The sequence below is a fragment of the Pyrus communis genome, chromosome 14 (genome assembly GCF_041283825.1).
Source record: "Pyrus communis isolate YQ-2024b chromosome 14, ASM4128382v1, whole genome shotgun sequence".
Taxonomy (NCBI): Eukaryota; Viridiplantae; Streptophyta; class Magnoliopsida; order Rosales; family Rosaceae; genus Pyrus; species Pyrus communis.
The window spans coordinates 1219596-1241147 of NC_142578.1; the positions used below are offsets into that span (position 1 = coordinate 1219596).

Consider the following 21552-nt stretch of genomic DNA (forward strand, 5'->3'; position numbering starts at 1 on the left):
GTTCGAATCTCCCTTCTCGTAATTTAGATGAATTTAGTGTGGATTATCCTATCACTTGTCCAAAATAAAATTATCTTAGGATATATACAATATATATGAATCTAAATATATAGTTATTTTAATTAAGTAAATACATTCAACAAAATGATAGATAAAGAGCCAAAAAAAAATTGATTAGAGAACAGACAACGGTTTTATTATTCTAGTTGTAGATGTTGAAAGCTAATTAATCACAATAGGGTCGTCCTTTACAAAGACTAATAGTGGTGGTTCAGTGGACTACAACCAGATTTTGATACTCTTTACCAGAAATGGCTGCCTCCATGACATGGTGCGGGCCAAGTTCCCCATTGTTATCCAAGAACAACTTGAACAATTTATTGGAGAAGCCGCCGAGCGTGGCCACCCCTGGCCCCCTACAAGGCACCACAGGAGTCCCCCATGCTTCAAGCTCCCAAAACACAATCTGTGGCACTGCATCACCGTACCCTTTCTCCTTATACTTGTTTTGTATAGCTTCGTAATCAGACTCCCAAAAACTAAGGTGTTAGCCCAAGCGCGACCAAAACATTTGTAGTCGGTCAACACAAACACCTTCTTGATCATCTGATCTGGCCTCAAATTTTCATTTACTGCCACTTGGAGAATTAAATCAAACACCTTGTGAAAATCAACTTCCCCGCCGCAATCCATCCTCCTCACAAACTCACACTTGGACTTAAGATCATTGTCTTCGCCACCCTCTAGTGTAGCCAAACTATGAAGCTAGGGGTTTGGACTGAAATTGATCACCTTTCCTTTCCATGGCTCTTCACTCAGTTGAGACACCAACACTGCCAAAGCCACGAACACATCACTGTAGAGCTTGGCCACGAAAGGCGAGACGTCACAAACAACCACGCAGTTTTTGAACTTGCCGTGCTTTGAGTGGGTATCTTCCACCATCGTCTTCCACTGAAGCTCAGCCGCTTTCCCGACCTTTCCATCATTTGCATATTCTACAATCTCATGTGGAAGCAAAGCAGCGGCCTCAATATTCTTCGAGTTTGCTTTCACCTCCTCCAAGTACTTTTTATTATCACAGCCCTTTGGCTGGTGATGCGAAGGTGCTTCATACGCCAAGTACTTATTCAAGGGAACCAAGACCTCCTTCCTGAGACGATCTCGGACTACGGACGAGTAACGGGCCTCCTTGAGGCCTTGGTAGTCTGGGTACGATCGATTCTCGCGGAAAAACCGTCTTTGCAATGCTTTCGCACAGTCGAGTGGTGCGTTCCACGGAGGAGCCCATATTAATTAGAAGGGAAACAATCGTTGTAACGAACAGGCTCCTGCTTCTTCAAGTTTTGAATATTGGACTTTAAATAGTCTGCGAAGAGATCCGTAACCCGGTAGTGTAAGAAGCGATAATCCAAGTCACGCTCGTACCTCTCAAGGACCTTGTAATTACCTTGTTCAATAATGCAGTAGAGAGTCTAGGCGAGGTCATCCACAGTCCCGACCGACTTGGTATACTCGCCGCCGGCAGTAGAGGTGACATTGCGGTTTAGAGTCCAGGGGTGATTCTTGTGGAGCCATAGCGCCGCCCTGTAAAGCGCTTTTTCATCGGATTTTCCAAGAGCTTTGGAATCGTCTCGTAGGTTACAAATGAACTTGAGGGTGGTGAGGGCATTGTGGGACCATGGCAGCCGCAGTAGCTGATCGAGCTTTTTGTACTTATCGGGGGCCAGGGTGTCTGGTTGGACGCCAAAGTACAGATCAAATCAGGGGTCACTGATTATATTCGTCTTGGCGGCAACCACGGACTGGTGGAGTTGTTTGAGCTTATGATATGGAGGAGCTAACATGAATGATCTTGTGAACTGTGAAATGCTGTTGACATTGTTTTTGGTTGCTTTCACAATTGAGAGGATAGTCATCACAAAAAGCGTTGTGAGAATATGAAAGTAAAATAGTTCAAAGAGAGTGCATAAACCCTAAACCTTCTTTAAAGAGAGGAGGCTGCATACTTACTGTTCTTTAAAGAGAGGAGGCTGCATGCTTACTGCTGGGCCCAGAAAGGACTTTGGGACACAAACTCTTCGCGATGAGAGCATTAGGCCACAATATAACTATTCATATTAGCAATCAAACAAATTATTCTTTGGTGTAATTTTTCTTTTTTTTTTTTTTTTTTTTAAAGAAGAACAGCCGGTGGCAAGCCACGGTCATCCACTTCTTCCGAGGATCGAGAAGACTCATAGAGGCATTGCCTCCCAATGGCCACAAGTTCGAGACCTCCAATTTTTAGTTTTAAGGAAACCTCGTAATTCGCCATTTACCACTAGACCACCAGCTCATGGTTATTCTTAGGTGTAATTTAATTATTTTACATTGTATTATCTGATGACCAATATAATAACTGGGGTAGTCACTCATGACATGAAACCCAATGGGAAGGTCTATATCGATCTGTTGCTTGTAGCATAAGTAAACTTCTTGTACATGCACAAAATTAAGGATTAAGAAATAAGAAAAGTATATGTACAAAATTTGGGATTCACATATACGCGCACAAAATACTGCGTCAATCAAAAATCAAAACTTTACTAATCCTCAACCTTCACTGATTAATTAGTTAATTGAATCGTATTACTGAACAAGTAAACAAGAGTATATGGTTGTGCCCTACACTTATATACATAAATCATTAACATTTCAACAGCTTCAAGCTCCAAATTACAAGAGTAAAAGGCACCTGCAAAAAAAGGTTAATGGTTAAGAATCAAATGAAAAGATTGCAAACATATTTAAAAAGTAACACATACTAACATTATATGATGCTCCTAATGAACCATCCAAACACAAACTAACATTTCAATTTCCGTCAGATTAATCAGTAACACTGTTCGTGCCAATAAGGAAAAACAATGGTTTGCTAAATTAATTAAAGCGAAACTTGATTAAGAGTTAATTTACCTTGGATCTTTTTCAGCATTTTCGTCAAGCACCACTAGTCTGTGAATTAAGAGAAACAGTCCAACATAAATTATTTTCAGAACAAAACATTGGCCACCCCACATCGGTGGGGGAAAGAAAAAGTAATAAGTTTAAATATGATTACCCTACTCTTAACTAATACTGAGGCATTTTGTGATAAAACCTCACACCTGACGAATTGGGCAGGTGGTAAGTACCATGTTGGGAACAGTATCTGAGTCCCTCCAGGCCCGTTGATCTAAAACTCCAACACAGTATCCTGCTTCTTTCTAAGAGAGAGAGAGAGAGTAGGGTCTTTTAAGTAGAAAAAGAGGTAGGCTCGTGCTCGGGTATATAAAGGTTTCGAGACAAGATGAGAGTGGTATTTTGATGGAAAATGGCAAAGTGGAACAAAAATTGAGTTCCAAGGTGTGAAGTGGTGAAATTTGAGTTTTGGGGAAGAAAGTGGGATCGAAGTCTAGTTTCTGGGGGTATTGCAAAACATAAAGTAGCTGAATTATGTAAAACGCGGTACATTGTTTTTTAAAGTAGCTGATTGAGCCATCAAACTAAACACAATAGCAACTAGCAATTGTGACATTATAAGAGAAAGCAAAAAGGTATTGAATTGCAGCAAGAACAAACCCTTATTTGCCCAAGGTAATCCTATTCACAACATCATCTGGTAAAGCATAAGATGGGATCTATGGCTTTCACCCCGGGATATTGAAGAAGGGAAAGTCCTGCATCAACCTTAATTAATAAATACCGTGGAAGAATGAGACTCCACGAAGAACATAAATCATCTCATGTAATCATTTGAAATTTTATCCCAGTCATAAGCAGTTCCTAGCAACTCTTCTGGATGAAGTTCGAAACTCAGAAGCTCCAACCGCGCATCAACTATAACGTCCAGAAAGGTTAGAGCTTAAAAATGACAAATAATTAAGAGAAGAAATGAGGAAAACAAACAAAGGTAACGCCAATGCTTATATACCAGCTACACCAAAGCATGTATGGTAGACATCAACAACGTCATCTGGTCTGTCAGAAATTCCTCCATTTTCAATGTCCTGCAATATTCAATGATATTACCCACAACATCTCAGATAAATCAGTAGTTGCACGAATAGCATTGCATTCTGGAAATAAGACAACAGGGATAACCCAAATGTACATATAGCTTGTTAGGGTAACCTAACCTGGCAGTCTAAAACGAACTTAACAAGCCTTTCCTTACCAATCCAATGAACTCTGTCAATCATGACCAAACTAGAAAGAACCCACCATGAGTACCAGATCTGATAAAAAGTGTAAATGCAGTAAGGAACTGTACAAGAATGCTAACTGAATCAAAATTGTTTCAATTAAAAATAAAAATAAAAAAAAGAAAAAAAAACCCACATCACAAAGTTTTTCTGGACAGCCATTGAGGCCGCCAGGTTTAACTTTTGCTTTGTTAAGAATGTCTCCAGAATTAACTTGCTGCTCACATAACCACCACCCAAGAAGGTCTTTATCACTACGATGAAGAGACCCCAGCCGGCACAGGCAGAATAAAGTTTAAGTTAGTCTAATTTTGTCATCCAGATAGTATAACTGAATAAATATGCCATTCCCGGATCAAATGTGGATCGTTTAAGCAAGATTAAGAATATTTCCCTAGACTGATATTTCCATCAAAGATCAGTTAATTTTGCATTGCCTTCTCAGGACCCCATAAGTTACAGTGAAGATCAGTTCCATTCAGAAGAGATGCAATGCAAGAATGACTACTATTTCCATTGAAGAGTGAAAAAAGGAAACAACAAATCAGAAACTAAAGCTTCATACAGATACTATAAGGTAAGTAACATACTTTGACCTGCATGAGACTCCCCACCAGGCGTGCATCCAAATCCACCATCATGATTTTTACAACTTACAGTATAGTTCACGGCCTTCTCCACACTGATTTTATCCAAATGATGTAGTAATTAGAGACACGATATAGCAATATAAGAAAACCTGAAAGAAAATATAACTGTTTACTTTCTCCTTCGTTTCAAGAAATGGAAACAATTTGTTACTAAATCATGTTTCAAATAAACAGATGGTAACTTCAACAAATATGAGGTGCAAAAACAAACAGGAAATCGGAAATGACTACCTTGTATCAATTTCACCCTACCCGTCCCCAGAAAATGATCCATCTTCATTTTGCAGTGTAGCAACATCTGAGTAGAATATTAAGTTCACAAAATTGGCTAATTTCTCTCTAATTTAATTTGTTTGTCTAATCAATAAATGTCAAACCACTATAAATTGAGCTACAAGAACCGCTCTACACAGCAACTACCAATTATTTAGTACAATATTCAAATTAAAAATGCATACATTTAGGGAAATGAAGATTTATTTAGAATTTTACAAATAGATGTGCTACAATATGTGCTATAAGGATACAACTTGCAACCTTGTCAGCATCCAGAACATCAATCTTGTTAAATAAGACCAAAACCTGCACGGCACTTAAGGTGTATTGTACATATGGATCGTGCCCAATGTTACCACCGAACCCACCTGCATATATGAAGTTGTATCGTGTCATCATTTTCTCTCAAACTCTAAATCAATAAACAACCAATGAAGAACAAAACACTAGTAACTAGTTAGTGCTTTTGAGCTAAGAATTGTATATACTGTAACAACCTGAGTCATGCGGGCACTGGAGAACCCACGAAACAACCTCATCAACATCGACCGCCTGAAGCTTTCCGAGGAGATCAAGAGTTGTTAAATACCAATATTCCCCATTCATTCTTGGATGCTCCATTGCCACAGCCTCCAAAGAGTCCTTCTTCTGAATACATTATCACCATGTCACTATTATACATACACATACATACATACATATATATATATATATATATATTCAAACATATATATATATTCAAACATATATACACTCTGCATACATACATAGACACACATATATTAAAAATAAAAAAAATTGATTGAATGTGGATTAAAAGACGGACCTTTTCGACTGAGAGAATGAATTGAACATGTTTCTGGGCAGCCAGCTCCCCCATCTGTTGATAAATATCTCAAATTTAAGCAAAGATATGACCTTTAGTAAATTGGTAATGGGGGCATGCTAATACTAAATAAAAACAAGATTAATCAACCTAAATCCAGGAAATATGAAAGTTTAAGAAGCAATATTAATATTAAATTCAAGCACAAGAAAAATGGAATGCAGTGGAATAAATGTCAGCTGAATCACGAAACAATTTCCAAATGCAAAGAAAATTACCTGGTCATGGAAAACCCGATTCATCTGATAAGAAGATGAAGAAGATTTATTAGGATGCAGGAGCAGGAGGAGGAAGACGACTGGGAAAAAGAAAGAAGTGACGAACACAGAGAGTGCAGAGTGAAAGGATGTGGGCTGGGCTGCTGCGGTGTGGGATTTTCTTAAAGGGGGACTAGTACGAATTTATGTTTTTGTGGGCCGAGTGACTTGTTCAGCGGATTTCTCAAAAAACGTTTACAAAACGCTATTTTAAACTTAAGCTTGATATATTAATATAGAGGCACTAGGAGTTATAGAAGCGTTTTCTGAAGAAATAGACTTTGAGTATTTTTTTTAACTTTTTATAAAATTCTGGGATTTTTGATAGAATGTTTGTCTTATAAAACTATTTTAAGTAAAAACGATTATGAGTAAAAGTACATTTTATGTAAAATAATCTCAAATGAGTCATACGCATCGATTCTGAATATGTTTCTTTTTGGTCACCTTTTGTGAGCACTTTTTTGTTGCGAACTTTATAGTCTTAGTTACTTGTTTCGAGATGTAAAAACAGAACTTTATTACATCTTGAGATTACTTATGTAATCCCCTATTTCTATAACAAAATGGAGTGCTCGTGTTGGATTACTATTCTTGTTCACCTAATTAATGTTTTTTAATAGAGTTAGTCCAATTACTTATAAGCACATATTCTTATTTCTTCGATGTAAGATTCATATTCTCAACACGCATCACGTGTGACGAATTTTCACTTGAACAACATAAATCGGATGAAGTGGAGCACTTGTAGTAGTTTGGTTTCACACATGTGCCGGTATGACCTGTCCCTTGCACCCTGTCGAGTGATGAGTGGGTTGACCCTGTTACTTGTACACTGTACAAAAGGATATAAATAACTGTCTATTGCCTAGTCATCACTATTACATAACAACCCTATCTACCAAGACTTAACAACTAAGGTAGATACTAATCGAGTGTAATGAGTACACTGTGATATGATGTTCCTCTATTATCCTTAACAGTATAACAGTATACGTACGTTACGTATAAAAGCAATCTTTGAAAACACTGATAAGTAAAAGGAATAAGAAATCTGAAGAAGAAGAAGAAGAAGAAGGCACTTGGTTAGCTGATCCGTGACAAGAAAATGATCAGCAAGGAAACTGCGTTTACTAATAAAAGCAAATAAAACAGAAAACCTACAATACGTGGCAGTCGTACCCCTTTATTGCAACTTGCAAAGGGAAATAAAATAAGTGCAAATTCTCAACTTCATAATTGTTGTAAATTAAGCATATCTATTAATCTTCAATGAACAAAGCAACTAAGCTTAATCACTACATAATAGCTGCATTTGGCGCTTGAAGCATAGCAATTAGCAGATAATGTTGTGAAGAAGTTCAGGCCAGATTATTGTTGTTTAGGATTGGAAGCTGGGAAGGAGGAGGAGGACCAGCCGGAGGCGGTTGTTTGACAGGAGGATCGGGAGCAGGTACTCTCATGCCCGGCTGTTGGTTTGCAAGTGGTGATTTTGGACGCAAAGGAGGTGGTGACCGCCTTTCTCTCAGTCCCTTAACTATATTCAGATCATGGTGATCTGCATGCAACATTTCATTAAAAAAATAAATCAAATTTATGTATTAAGAGTGAATACAGTAGACCATATCTTATATATGTGTGTGTGTGTGTGTGTGTGTGTGTACCTGCTGCTGTGACCAAGCCTTGCTGCAGAGTGAACATGGTAGCTACAACAAGAAGAACTACAAGAACAAGAGAATGGAGGAACGAGTTAGAGTCACCCATTTGCTTCTCCTACTCCAAATATTCTCTTGCTTCCTCTTTCCATGGTTTTAGATATTATATATGCAGATGTATGTGCGGTCAATTTTATCACTACTCACAAGTCACAAGTGTTCATTGATAAAAGCAAGTTGATTTTAAAATAAAACTGATTTTGATAAAATGACAAATTTTGCTTCCCAAACATTGACTAGCTTGTCAGTCTTGAGGAATCTCATAATTTGGTCCTGCATTTCTGCTCACAAGGTTAAATACAAGTGGGAAATTATATATTTACCTGTATACAAATGTGCACAAGGACAACAATTTAGAGAATATGTTTCTTTGAAAATCATCGGGCCAAATATATATGTATAATTAGTCACTAATTTTCAGAAAACTTACTGAAGAAAATCAAATATAATATTGGATTTATTGGAGTGCTAATTAGAATTTCAGAATTATCATTTCTTAGGGTTTGGGGTGCCAGATTTTCAACAGGAACATAAATATGTAAGTAATATATGTAAACCATCATCAAATCCTTAATTCCCATACATTTCATTTCTTGATATACACATGCACATATATTTTCAATTCTCATAATATAACCAAACACAGAAAGATATAACCCAATACAAGAGCACTAATCCAAAGTAACGTACCCACAAATTAAAACTTGTCCTTAATTATTTTGATAAAGTAGAACTTTTAACGACTTCGGAGCTGAGAACTATGGAGCATTCGGAAGCTTCTTAAAAAAGTAGGAATTTCCATTGTTCAACTGCACAACATGTTCAGCAACGCTATGCATTACTCCCACATAAGCATCTCTATACCTTTTCAGAAGCACGATCGACGACATTATCGCTCGTTGCAGTTTTGGTAATGGTATCCCTCTCCTCGTTGTGTTCTTGAAGTTGAGTTCACTGCTCTGTCTCTGTCCCAACACTACTGCAATCTTCTCATTTTCCTCTTCCTCGTCATCATCCGTTACGAAATTGTCTATTCTACTGTAAGGGCATCCTCTCGAACTAGACGAAGATCTCCTCCTTCGGTGGCTGTAGCACTCCATGCTCGCTTCCTCAAAGTCCGTCTCTCTATGCCGGAGGGTGTGAGAGATGGATTGGGATATAACGCAAGGGGAAGATAGATCTGTAAAACAAGTAAAATGGAGTTGAATGGCTCGTAAGTCATAACTAAAAAAGTAGGTGTGATTGGATCAGAAATAGACCAAAATAATTAATTAAAAGATGAGTAAATATTAAGTTGTGTAATTCACATTCCATACAAAAAAACTTGGTGAAGAAACCAAAGTGGGTAGCAGTAGTCGTGCAGGAATTGTAAATGCCCATGATGTTAGGCAAAGTAAGTAATTCGAGAAATTAAATTCAGCAGCTAGCCATGCACAACGTGTGATGTGAGTTGGGTTTTCCAATTCATTGCTTTGAATTGCATGTATCCTTACCACTCAACATTGAACTGTGTTTTGGAAGATTTGGTTTGATTATAGCCACAAGTAATAAATTGGTTTAGCAGTTATGGCAGTGTACTCGTCAATGGCACTTAAATTTGAATCTATTTCCTTGTAGATTAGATGTTAATCAAAGTAAAATTTCCACTACTAATGTTATATTGATATTTTTTATGATAAAACCTCACACATGCGTTTTGTTATGCACTTAAAATCAAAATGATGCTTTGCCTTTGGTTGCTCGAATTTTTACCTTATCCTATATACCTTATTAAAGAAATTAAACATAATCTTTTCAAAAAAAAAAAAAAAAACATTATATCTTGCAATATTGTTCATTGTGTATCCAGAAAAATAAAATAAAAAATAAAAAGAACTCAATATTTTAAACCTCTCTCCCAAATTATAGAAGCACACTAGTGAATTTAAAATATTTATCATGCACTCCTCGTTGTTCTCCTTTTCGCCTTTCACAATATCGCAAGGAAGACAGAGTCATAGAGATCGAGAAACTTTTTCAATCAGAATGAGTTATTTTCCATACACATATACAAAAGGATACAAATTGTTCTTCAGCTTGATTGTAACAACTTTATAAACAATTACTTTCAAGCCAAAAACTGCGAAGCATTAGTCTTCCAATACAAGTGAACATCACCATTATTCAACTGCATAACACGACCAGCAAAACAAAACATCATTTCCACATAAGCATTTCTAAACTTTTTCAAGAGCGTTATCGATGATTTGACCTTCATTCGCAGCATCGGGGTCACTCGTATTTTCCCAAACTTAAGGCATTTCCCCATTGAAACCATCGCGTTTTGCTCATTAGTAACTGCATTTCTTAGTCTGCGGTAACGCCTTCTCCTCTTGTACCTCTTCATGTTTCCGCAGCATGCGGTAAATGTCTGCATTTTTTTTTTCAGAGAGAGAGAGAGAGCTAAATAGCAAGGCAATAGATAGTCATGTACATATATATGGTATGTGATGAAGATAAAGATGAAATGCAGGTATTTATGTCACAGACAAATAAGGTAAGGGGTTTAGATTATTGAAGAAATTTATGAGAGCACGCAGTGTAGCAACTGAAATTGTGCAAATGGAGCTAGACTTTGGTGTTGCCCAGCAATCACCAATTAACATCCAACTGTTCCATTTAATATCACTTTTTTTAATTTGTTTTCTTTGACTCTAAGATTTTTTTTTCCTTTTAATTTTTTTCTCATAGACTCATAGTCAAGAACTTCCCATGTCAAAATAAATACCAACATATTTATTCACCAAAAGAAATAAGGACACAGATTTATATGAAAAGAAAAACACATTGCAATATTTAGAACAAAAGCACCGAGACTTAGAGGATGTTTGGGATTGCTTTTGAAAAGGTTCGACGTGTTTTCTCTCTCTAGTAAAAGTGTTTCTTACTATGTTTAACATAAAAACTCAATATTTTTCTAAATCATAAAAAAAAAAATTTAAGAGAAACACTTGCTAAGTGTTTATTCAGAAAGCTCTTTCAATTGGCTTTTCAAGAAGCAACTAGATGTTTGATAAAAATTTCAAAGTGTATCTAATAAAAATGCTTATCATATAAGTGCTTCTTACAAATCAATCCACAAACAACTCCTTAGAAAGTTCAGATTCTCGACTTTTGATGAAACTTGGAAAGCAAGGCATTTCATTGAATAATGATGATGTTAGGAACTTAGGAGCTTACACATACGATATGGAGTCATCGAATGAAGTACTACGTCACGTATACAAAATGTATAATATATACCTTCTATACAATTTCTTTTGACATACAAACTCAACTCAGTATCTTCTCCTTCTTCCAGTAACTGATGGACTGGCGAACTTGAATCTTATGGACTTGAGCCTGGACTCTCAATATCTGTTCTTCGCATACGAAGAGAGTTAACCCTCGTGGCTGGAGATAAGGATTCGCCAACATTCCTATCGGCATCCAGCATGAGGAAATACGCATGAGGTGCCCACCCTGCAAATTCAAAAATAAAAGACTAAATATGTAGACATGAAAATTAGGTCAGCATTCTACCAGTTGATGAAACATGAACATATTAACAGAAGATAGCAGACACACCATCCCGCTGGTTTGGGAGAGGGAAGGATTGCAAGTAACAAATCGAAGCTATGACAATTCCTGCGCTCAAACAAATCGAACGTCCCAAAAGATGGATTATCATCTCTTAACTTTCTACATTATGTTTTATAGTGGAAGGAACTGAAAATTGTATCATTGCATTTAGTAGTAAACCTATAAGACCTCCAGCAAAGACGTCCTGCCAATGATGCCAGTAGTCATCCACACGAGAGATTCCCACGAGAGCAGCACAGAGTAACGGAAGAAATACAATGCAAAGCTTTGCGGAATGGCCTCTACGGTCAAACACTTTGATCTTCCCCGATAAATACCATGCAAGAAAACCAAGACCTGCAAATGAAACTGCACAATTGACAATTGCAAACGAATTAGGCACTGTCTTTTCCAACTGCATAGCCTTAAAAATTCACAACGCACAGAAAGAGAGATTGATGATATGATACCTGAAGTATGCCCGCTAGGAAAGCTTTTATGTCCTTCCTTTATAATCTTTTTCTCTCCAGTGCAGATAGCATTGTTAGTGTTTGGATCATATACCTGTGACGTGATTGACAAGCAGTTCAGCATAATGCAGGGACAAGCCCTTACGCTTACAACCATCGTTAGCGAAAGAAAAAGAAAATTGTCACCTACACCTATTCCATTAGGGAAGCACCGCCAGAAGAAGTTTGGACGCGGGCGGCCGACAGCATCCTTGATTGCATCCGTTATTACAAGAGTTATGAGAACAGAATAGAAAAGACCTATAAGTTGGAAAGTAATAATCAACCAACAGAAAGAAAAGGGGTATGCGGAAATCATTTCCAAAGAAAAATATAGTATACAGGAAGCCTAGAAGGACACAGGCAGTACCCAATATGGCATGGTGCAAATCATAAACATCCTTTCTGCAAATGTAGTACACGAGAAAGATGGCGAGAGGCAAGAGTACCGCATAAATCTAGACGCAGAAAGTGAAGATATAGTAAAATATTCAGTATTCTCTGTAAGGTAGAAAGATATTAGATGGTGAGAAACTGATACATACTGGAACAGCCCAGAAAGGAATGGTGTCTTTCTGAAAAGGGTATTTGAGATCAGTCATCATTTCTTCGCCAACGAAACGATGAAAAGGCTCTATAAAATTCAAAGACAGATCAACCGCCGCGAGAAGTACAAGAATTAACCAGTCATACTTGTGCACTTTAGCCACTTTGACTCCATGAGATCTTAATGTATGAGAAATTATCTGCATCTCGGGCATCTTCTTTCCAACTGGAGTGTGAAACCAATTCGAAATGGTCTTTCAGAAAGGAGTGTATAGTTACACCAATTTGAATTGAAGATCAGGTACAATTGAAGAATCAAATGTCATTAGCTTCACCGTTTTCTTTCTCCCAAAGATACGTACCCTGAAAATGACACATTTGATGAAGAATCAGATGAAATCTAGAATGTAGTAAGTTGTTGAATCCAATCAATCCTTGGCACCAAACGAGCACTAAGAATGCTAACAAGCAATGATTCTCGAGCTTGTTAGCGTGACAACCACCAATGACATATGAAATGACAATCCATTCTTGGCAGAAATTTGATGCTCAATCTAGGGTTTCATGGAAATTATCTGATTACAATTCAAACTGCCAGTTAAAATTCTTATTAATCAAAGAACATGAAGCCTTCTTTTTCACAAACCCTAGTTTGTGTACACACACACACACACACACACACACACACATATATATATTAGAAAATTAAACAACCCAATTCTTGAAGACATGCATGAACCCTAGTTTTCATAAGACGTATCATATTTTCGTAATAAACATTGTCCTATATACGTTGGCCATAGAGAGATAGAGACAGATTACCGTTGATAAGAAGAAAAGCTCCCCAAGCCTCGGGCTCCCTCGTCAATGGCGCGATTCAAACAGAAAGAAGGGCGAGAGAGGGGCCCCGTGGTCTGTGTGCCTTAGAAACTTTGAAACTAAAAAGGTATAGGTTAACCTAGGATTAATGGTCCAACACAGAATCCTAAAGGTAAGTTAAGTTAGCCCAATTGTGAGGTAAAACATGCACACACGCAAAAACATCATACGGAAATAGATGGGGAACATAACTAACTATGTTGTACTCTGGCAAATATAGAAAGTAAATTAGGCATCCTAATACTTTGTTGGAATGATAACTTCAGTCCTCATCCTTCTCCATTTTATTTCATTTGCTATAAATTTTATTTTCCTTTTTGCTGTTGTTGAATAATCTACAAACTATTCTTTAAAAATGCGTTAAGAAAATGTGATAAACGTATTGTTGAAGAAATTTTGTTTACAAATAAAAATTATAGCAGATGATATTAAATACTGGTATTTTAAATTATGGGACACTAATTCGAACTTAGATGCAAAATGAGATACACAATCCTGATCAACTCTCTTAAGTCACATTTGAGATTCGAATTTTGTGACTTTTATTACAACGTGATTTTTTTGTTGGATATTACCACATGATTGTTCATATATATTGATTTGTCCAACAGTACATCTCTCTAGCAAAATTCCTTGTATATATAGGTTGGACATAAGAATTTCTTTTAAATGAATATAATTTTATTAATTTTTTCCTTGGGAAATGTTTGAGATTAATCAAATTCCAAAACCAGCGAGTTTATCAAGTCCTATATAGTTCTCACCTGCTTTGCTACACAACTCATGTCCAGCTTGTATAATCAATTATTTCAAGTACCATGAAAATGTCGACCAAAATAAGATATATTGTATATTTAGGAAAACTCAGCTCACATCCTTGTACTAGATTTGCTTAAAACATTATAATATACAAGTTTTGACGGTAATTGCACGCTGGAAAGGCCTCTGATTTCTGTAATCCAACACATGGATGCTTAATAAAGACATTGGACAATGGACACACCACTGCAAACAATTTCTTCACAATAGCATGCAAAAGAGAAATATTACAATCTAAAGAAAAGGGCTACTATTACTAGTCAAAGTGAATCAAAGTGACTTGTAACAAGCAAAAAAAACTTTTATGCAACGATAATGTCATGTAATTGATATCTTGAGTTAATTATGTTAAGAGATATCGATCTTTTCTTTGATTTTGTCTTTATTTCTTTTACATGACGTTATGTAAGAAAATTAACATTCACAAACAATGCGTTATCGATTTGATACACCATCATTGTATCATCTTTGCTATAAGCTTCTCTTATCTGATATTATGATACAGCCTTCTCGTATCTGAAGGAGAAGCAAAAGGGGCAAATCATTTTAAAGCGAAAGAAAGGAGTTTTGCTTTCGTTAAGTCCAATTATAAATCCATATTCTCATACGTAAGAGATTTGACGAAAACACAATTCGATACATCAAACGCCACGATCCAAATTACTTGTATTCCGATACTTTGTTACCAAACCGTGTCTCTAAAATCCAACTTAGAATAAATCATGCACAAGTTCCGATGAATGTGCATGTGCTTGGTCCGTTTCTCTGTAAAGTTCATGTGCTTCAGTGCATGGGCTACACGTTGAAATTTCAACTCTCTCCACGCTCGCATAGCAGCAAATATATATATATATATATATATATATATATATATTTATTTTTTTATTTTTTTATTTTTTTATTTTTGTCAACCTATAAATTTTATCATTTAGATGGTAGATTAACTAGTAACAAGATTTGAATACATGCCGTCATGCACAGGTTTAACATCTTTTTACTTCTATGGTAAAAGATCACTTACTAGCAGCAAATATATATCATTTTCTTGTTTTTTCTTCAGATTTGACCTGATTTAATTTGAGTTTGACCAAACTAGACCTTCATTTGCTTACTTAAACTTTGATTAACTTTTGATTTGTTATCTACTAAATTTACTAATTACTTGTATTGCAGAGATAAAACCCATCTGCTTAGTTTGATCCCATTGTTGATAAATAATTAAAGGCTCTTCTTTTGTCTTTGAGATCTCTTTCGTTAGAAGCAAAACATAGTGGACAAATCAGCCCAAGGGAGGTGACCTGTCGTCTGTTCATTGTTCGATGCATATTAATCAAACTTGAAAGTGCAAGCAATTCATTGAATTAACACTCAAAGGTCATTAAGCGAGGTGAGTTAGATCAATTTGAAAGAATAGCGTCTTCGTCATTTTACATTTAAAAAAAAAAAATTTGTACATTAGTAGTTTGGATCAGTTTATTATAATAGTGTACTTGTCAAAATTTAAATTTCTTTTTCGATAAATTAGAGTCATTTTCTTTTTAATTTGTTTAGAGATTAAGAATAATGTGTATATATGTTGCATTCGAGTTCAAATCTTCCTCTCACAAATTAATCATTCATGCTAATTTATCAAAATAATGTGTTCGTGATCATGTCTCCCTCCTCTTATGTCAGAGTATAATATCCTCTCCTAAAGAAACTCAATGGTGAAATAGACAAATACATAACATACCTCGAGAAGCGCGAAGACTCACCACCTTTCATTTCCCACAGCCACCACCAAATGGATCCACCGCCACTCCCGCCTCTTCCCACCACAATCACCACCACCGCAATTCCGGCAGCCACCAGCATGCAACTCAACTACCCCGACTCCGTCGACTCCTCCCCACGCTCCCGCAATGCTGACACCTGGGACGACCCCCTCCCTCAAGTCCCCGGCGCCAAGCTCCGTCTCATGTGCAGCTACGGCGGCCACATCATTCCCCGCCCGCACGACAAGTCCCTCTGCTACGTCGGTGGAGAAACCCGCATGTTCGTCGCCGAGCGTCACTCCTCTCTCGCTGACCTCTGCTCCCGCCTCTCCCGAACCCTCCTCAACGGCCGCCCCTTCTCCCTCAAGTACCAGCTCCCCACCGAAGATCTCGACTCCCTCATCTCCGTTACCACCGACGAAGATCTCGACAACATGTTCGAAGAATACGACCGCACCTCCTCCGCCTCCCCCCTCAAGCCTTCCCGCCTCCGATTGTTTCTCTTCTTCGCGAAGCCGGAAACCGCCGCCACGATGGGTGCTCTGCTCGACGACGCAAAGTCCGAGTCTTGGTTCGTCGACGCGCTGAACGGGTCGGGTTTTCCGAGGAACCTGTCGGATTCCGCCACTATGGATTACTTGCTGGCGGGGAGTGAGAATTCTTGCAATGATTTGGAGGCGCAAGGCGACGTCTTCGGAAGCAACAACAAACAGGACAACAACAATGGTTTGATGAAAAATGTTAACAATGTGGTCGGACATGATGTTCATTCGATCAATCAAGAGTCCACCTTTGCCGAGGACAGTACTTCCTTTTTCGGGTTGTCTTCTTCATCGACTTGCTCGTCGAATTTGCCTCCGATTCGGGTTCGAACGGACGAAACTGGTGCTAGGTTGATGCAGGGTGGTCAGAGGACTGTTGGGATCGAGGAGCAGTTTGCTCAGATGAGTACTAGTTATGCTGCTGTTGTTGCTGCTCCGCCGCCAATGGCGTCGAATTCGGGTGCTTTGCCGCCACCTGGTGCTCAGATGATGAATGTTTCTGGCGTTCCTGGAGAAAATATGAACAGGGTAGATGATGAGAGATCACCAGATCAGAGTATACCGGTCGGATTTCGTAAGCCTCCTCTGCCATTGCCGGTGCAGCCTCTACAAGTTAATAAGGCTGGCGGCGGCGGAGGAGGTTATAGTTTGCCTTCACCGGATTCAGTTGCAAGGTATGTGCTCTCTGTGTGTGTCAAATATTTGCTTTCCGTAAAGATGATAATTTTGCAAATGTGGGTTAGGCCTGTGTGCCCGCGCTTTTCAGCTGGCTTTGAATTCATCGTGTATATTAGATTAGTTTAGAATATCGTTTATCACAAAAAAATTGATGATAGTTTCGATTTCAAAGTAATTGCCATGAGTATGAACTATGAAGAGATGTGCCTCTCTATATTTAGGTTTAGAGCTCGATGAGTGATTTTATTTTATACAAGCGATACTGGGAAGAGGGAAATCGAACTAGGGAACTCGGGGAAATCGGGATAACTGAGCTACAAGCGGCTTGCAGTTTTCTAATTTTTGCTTCTAGAGTTTGGAGATAATAGTTTGTGTAAATTGGGTAATACTGTTTGTCCACATTGTCCAGTGATAGTAGCATTGCATCCGCAAACTCTGTCTCCAAACCAATGTACTATCAAGAGCAGATTCAAGCTGCAAACAGGGACAACATCAGAGGTCCTGCTAGCCCGAATACACCCAGTGATGCTTCCGATACGGGATCTCAAAACCAAGTTCAGCAAGTTCAGGATCCCGGGTACGCTATTCCTCAACAATCAGATCAGCAGCAGCAGCAGCAACAACAACAACAACTACAGCAGCAGCAGCAACAACAAGTACAACAGCTACAACAGCAGCAGCAGCAACAACTACAACAGCAGCAGCAGCAACAACAACAACAATATGTCCATGCCAGCACACATTACATGCACCATCCTGCCGGAGGCCAAGTGCCAATGCAATCTTACTACACAATGTATGCACCCCCGTCACAGCAACAACCTCATCACCAAATCGATCACCAGCAGTATCCAGTCTATTTGATGCCTGTTGCGCAGTCACAACAATCGTACAACATCCCTTTGCAACCTAACATGTCTGACACAACCGTGGTTGCCTCAAGCCGCTTAACATCCCCCAATCCTGGCTCTACCGTTTACAAGGACGGTAATATGCCACCTGTTTATCCCACAAAGTCAGCTTCGCCTGAAATGTCTGCAAGTGTTTACAAAACGGCTGTGCCACAAACTCCAACATTAGTCCAAGTTCCTTCTAACCAATACCAGCAGCAATACCTGGGGTTCTCTCAAATGCATCACCGTCCTTCTCAGTCCGTTGCCGTGCCTCCGTCTGCAACCACTAACTACGCTTACGAATACGCCAATCCTCAACATGAACAAGTGTTCTACACACAGCATCAGGCCGCCCCATTGCCTCCTCAATACCAGTCTATGACTCCTGCAGCAGCGGCCGCAGCAGTGGCACTGTCAGAAGATTCGAAACAGCAGCTACCGGCATACTCAGCAGATCAGAACCACACAACCATAAGTCATTAGGCATGAATTACCTTAATTTCATATTTGAGTTGCTCTTCTTTCCTTTAATTGATGGCTATATTATCATAGACTTTGCTCATATGCATAGAATATGATATAATAAAGGGAATATATTTTCTTCTTCTGTCTTAGTTTTATGGGTTATATATTATAACTGCTGCCCTATGTTGTATGAATTCATGTCCGTGACTACTTGTAAACGGGGCTTCTCTCCTCAAATGGGACGGACTTACATACACCCCTCGAACACGACTGTGACGTCTCAGGTCAAGAATACATCATAGCATTGTATCATTAGCACGAAACAGTCGGGCTAGCATGGCAATTGAAGGACTTACATACACCCCTCAAAACGCTAATGCAGCGCGGCACATCAATAATACAATATCATGTCATTGTGTATCGCTAGTATGAACCGCTTGAAATGTATTTAAGTCCCTCTCCAGACAATTGGCAAAGAAGATGATCACTTTGGGGCTTCATTTTAATTCAACTAAATAGACAGCTATTAATGTATGCAGAACATGTAGATATATATAAAGTCACATGGTCCCCGGCATGGGCGCCGCGCATGCATACATGTACAGGACTGACGCATGCAAGTTGGTGGCGTTGGTATATTATATAAAGAACATAAAACTTGAAATATTATATAGGGGCATCTATTAACTGCACTAAGATTCAGATTCTTGACCTTTTCTACTATATTTTCTGAAAAGTCAGATGCAGTGCTAGCTCAGACAATGTCCATATAGTTTAGTACTGATCTAACTGAAGTTAAAGTACTATTTCATTAGTGTAAAGTATCTGAAATGACTAGGTTTTACTTTGATTATGCAAGGATTTTTAGTTAAATTGGTCTTTAATATTAGTATAAATCATCATTTTAGTTCCTGAGCTTTGAAATCGATAGAATTGATCTTTGACTTTATCCACTGTCAATCATTTTGATTATTCCGTGAAAAATCTTTGTTAAATAAGGACAAAATGACAAAAATACCCTCAAAATTTTGTCAAATCATTTTGGTGCTTTGTTTATTAAATTGAGGAATTTTTGTCATTTTGGTCCTTATTTAAAATAGATTTTTTTTCATGGAATGATCAAAATAATTGACAATAGACAAACTCAGGGATCACTTCTATCGATTTTAAATCTCAAAGAGCAAAGTGAAAAGTTAAGCCAATCTCAGAAATCATTTTGACTAAAATTTCATAACGTTCAGTACTATGTAAATATAAAAAAAAAAAAAAACCCCTTGTCATCTTGGATACTCTTTCAATAATGTAAGTTTTACTATTTTAATAGTGTAAAGTATCCGAAATTGCTAAACTTTTGGTCGTTTCCTCCGAACCAGTACATTACCGCTTCAAGTGCAGGGGGAGTGCAAACCCCTGCACTCAAAGTGCACAAACTACCGCTTCAAGCACAAACACAATTTTATTGTTCTACAAGTCTTTGCACTTATCAGTGCTGTGAAGCACCAAAGGAAAATCATTAGCTAGAGCCACGATCATGACATTATGTAAGGTCACTATTTAATATTGCGGAAAGGTGACGACCTCAATCCATTTTTTGTTTTTAAGGCTGTTAAGCTCACTGCAGTGTTTTATTTCTCCACCCACTTTTAAATGATAATTTTATTGACAAATTTATTCTAATATAAAATGACCTTAAAAGACCTAAAGACCAACTAATCATGTCTTATCACATAATTATTAAATATGTTGACAAAACCTAAATCGCAAGCTGGAGTTGGAGAGGGAGTGTTTGTGTATTTTGTTATTAAATGTGATGGCGATTAAGCTGGCTTAATTGGATGCCAAGATTTAAACTTGATCAGGAGGCAGTGATGGACTTAGAACTTCGTGTCGTTATTCATCCATCCAGATGTTTTGAGAATGCAGAAACATCTTACTTAATTTGTTTATTGTAGATACCTCTTGTGTGGATCTTGGGCTGGAAAGATTTTCTGCTTGGTGCCGTGGCTGAGGATTTGGGGTGTTGGTTGGTAGTTACAATTCTGGGATTTTTTTGGGGCGGGCGCTGATGCCTGCTGGTGGTATTGGCAATGATGATTTTTTTTTTTAATTATAATAATTTTTCAATGCAAGGAAAATTTGAAGAAGAAATATGTAGGGTTATTTTGGAAACAATGGTAGGTGAGAAAAGAGGTATGTTTTTTTTCAACTTTTTATGGTGACTATAAATATAAAGTGAATGGGAAAATAAGATATTGGGGTGAGTATAACACCATTTTTTTTTTTTTTCATTTTGCACGTTTTGTGGATGGTCACATGAGTCATGTAATGAACATGGGCTTTTATTCTATATGGTTCCAATTCAATAAAACCTATATGTACTTTAGAACATCACAACTAGCACTTGGTATTATAATGAGATATAAGGTCATCTCCTACCGAAGGTTGGCCAGATGACTCATTTTAGCCATTTGATCATTCAAGAAATTAATATTTTAATGAATAGTACAGAGCCATATTTGCATTCATCTCCAACCGAGGGTCAAAGGGTCATATGGCTCGTTTTAGTCCTGTCATAAAAAACAATCTCCAAACGAGGGTCATTAGGCCAAATATAATTTATTAATTAAAAACTACAACTAAAATTCAAATCGAATGGCTAAGTGACGTCAGCTAGCCGTTGATTTGAAATTTTTTTTTTTTTTTTTGCTATAAATAGAGTGGATATTGGGCTATAATTCACACAACTTTGAATTCAATCTATTTCAATTCAAGTTTGCTATGAATTCCAACTTTGGATCCTCTTTAGATTCCAACTGAGGGTCCTCATTCAATTCCAAATTGGAAGAATAATGGGCGT

The 21552-nt window shown here is 37.8% G+C and overlaps 4 protein-coding genes and 1 non-coding gene across 6 annotated transcripts; 1 reads left to right on the forward strand and 4 right to left on the reverse strand.

The window, feature by feature from the left end:
* Positions 1-271: 271 nt before the first annotated feature.
* On the reverse strand, positions 272-2317 carry LOC137712423 (uncharacterized). Its single transcript, XR_015955854.1, has 3 exons — positions 2206-2317; positions 1503-1735; positions 272-1439 (listed from the first exon to the last, which is right to left on the reverse strand). It is a non-coding gene; the product is annotated as an uncharacterized LOC137712423 (transcript).
* Positions 2318-2562: 245 nt separating this feature from the next.
* LOC137712422 (geranylgeranyl transferase type-2 subunit beta 1) lies at positions 2563-6491 on the reverse strand. The gene is given in 11 exon segments (XM_088683746.1): positions 2563-2737; positions 2959-3861; positions 3956-4031; positions 4161-4259; positions 4363-4531; positions 4813-4965; positions 5108-5174; positions 5404-5520; positions 5650-5800; positions 5979-6032; positions 6257-6491. Coding segments are annotated over 10 exon segments (1011 nt in total). The 5' UTR covers positions 6281-6491; the 3' UTR covers positions 2563-2737; positions 2959-3760.
* An 859-nt stretch (positions 6492-7350) lies between these two features.
* LOC148691060 (uncharacterized) lies at positions 7351-10466 on the reverse strand. Of its 2 annotated transcripts, none has more exons than XR_015955576.1 (4): positions 10262-10466; positions 8701-9190; positions 7960-8016; positions 7351-7853 (listed from the first exon to the last, which is right to left on the reverse strand). XR_015955576.1 is itself a non-coding variant. In XM_088683858.1 (4 exons), exons 2-4 carry the CDS (start codon positions 9108-9110, stop codon positions 7844-7846), a joined length of 303 nt encoding a protein of 100 aa, XP_088539984.1. In that variant the 5' UTR covers positions 9111-9190; positions 10262-10465; the 3' UTR covers positions 7351-7843. The 2 variants fall into 2 exon arrangements, 1 of the variants encoding a protein (XP_088539984.1); XM_088683858.1 differs by having other exon boundaries at positions 8875-9190; positions 10262-10465.
* A 695-nt stretch (positions 10467-11161) lies between these two features.
* On the reverse strand, positions 11162-13610 carry LOC137713913 (lipid phosphate phosphatase 2-like). Its single transcript, XM_068453268.2, has 8 exons — positions 13488-13610; positions 12665-13028; positions 12490-12577; positions 12271-12380; positions 12081-12174; positions 11791-11979; positions 11617-11676; positions 11162-11511 (listed from the first exon to the last, which is right to left on the reverse strand). The coding sequence occupies exons 2-8, from the start codon at positions 12878-12880 to the stop codon at positions 11378-11380; spliced, it is 891 nt and encodes a 296-aa protein (XP_068309369.2). The 5' UTR covers positions 12881-13028; positions 13488-13610; the 3' UTR covers positions 11162-11377.
* A 2390-nt stretch (positions 13611-16000) lies between these two features.
* LOC137713999 (uncharacterized) lies at positions 16001-18837 on the forward strand. Its single transcript, XM_068453360.2, has 2 exons — positions 16001-17333; positions 17747-18837. Exons 1-2 carry the CDS (start codon positions 16147-16149, stop codon positions 18711-18713), a joined length of 2154 nt encoding a protein of 717 aa, XP_068309461.2. The 5' UTR covers positions 16001-16146; the 3' UTR covers positions 18714-18837.
* The last annotated feature ends 2715 nt before the right edge of the window (positions 18838-21552 follow it).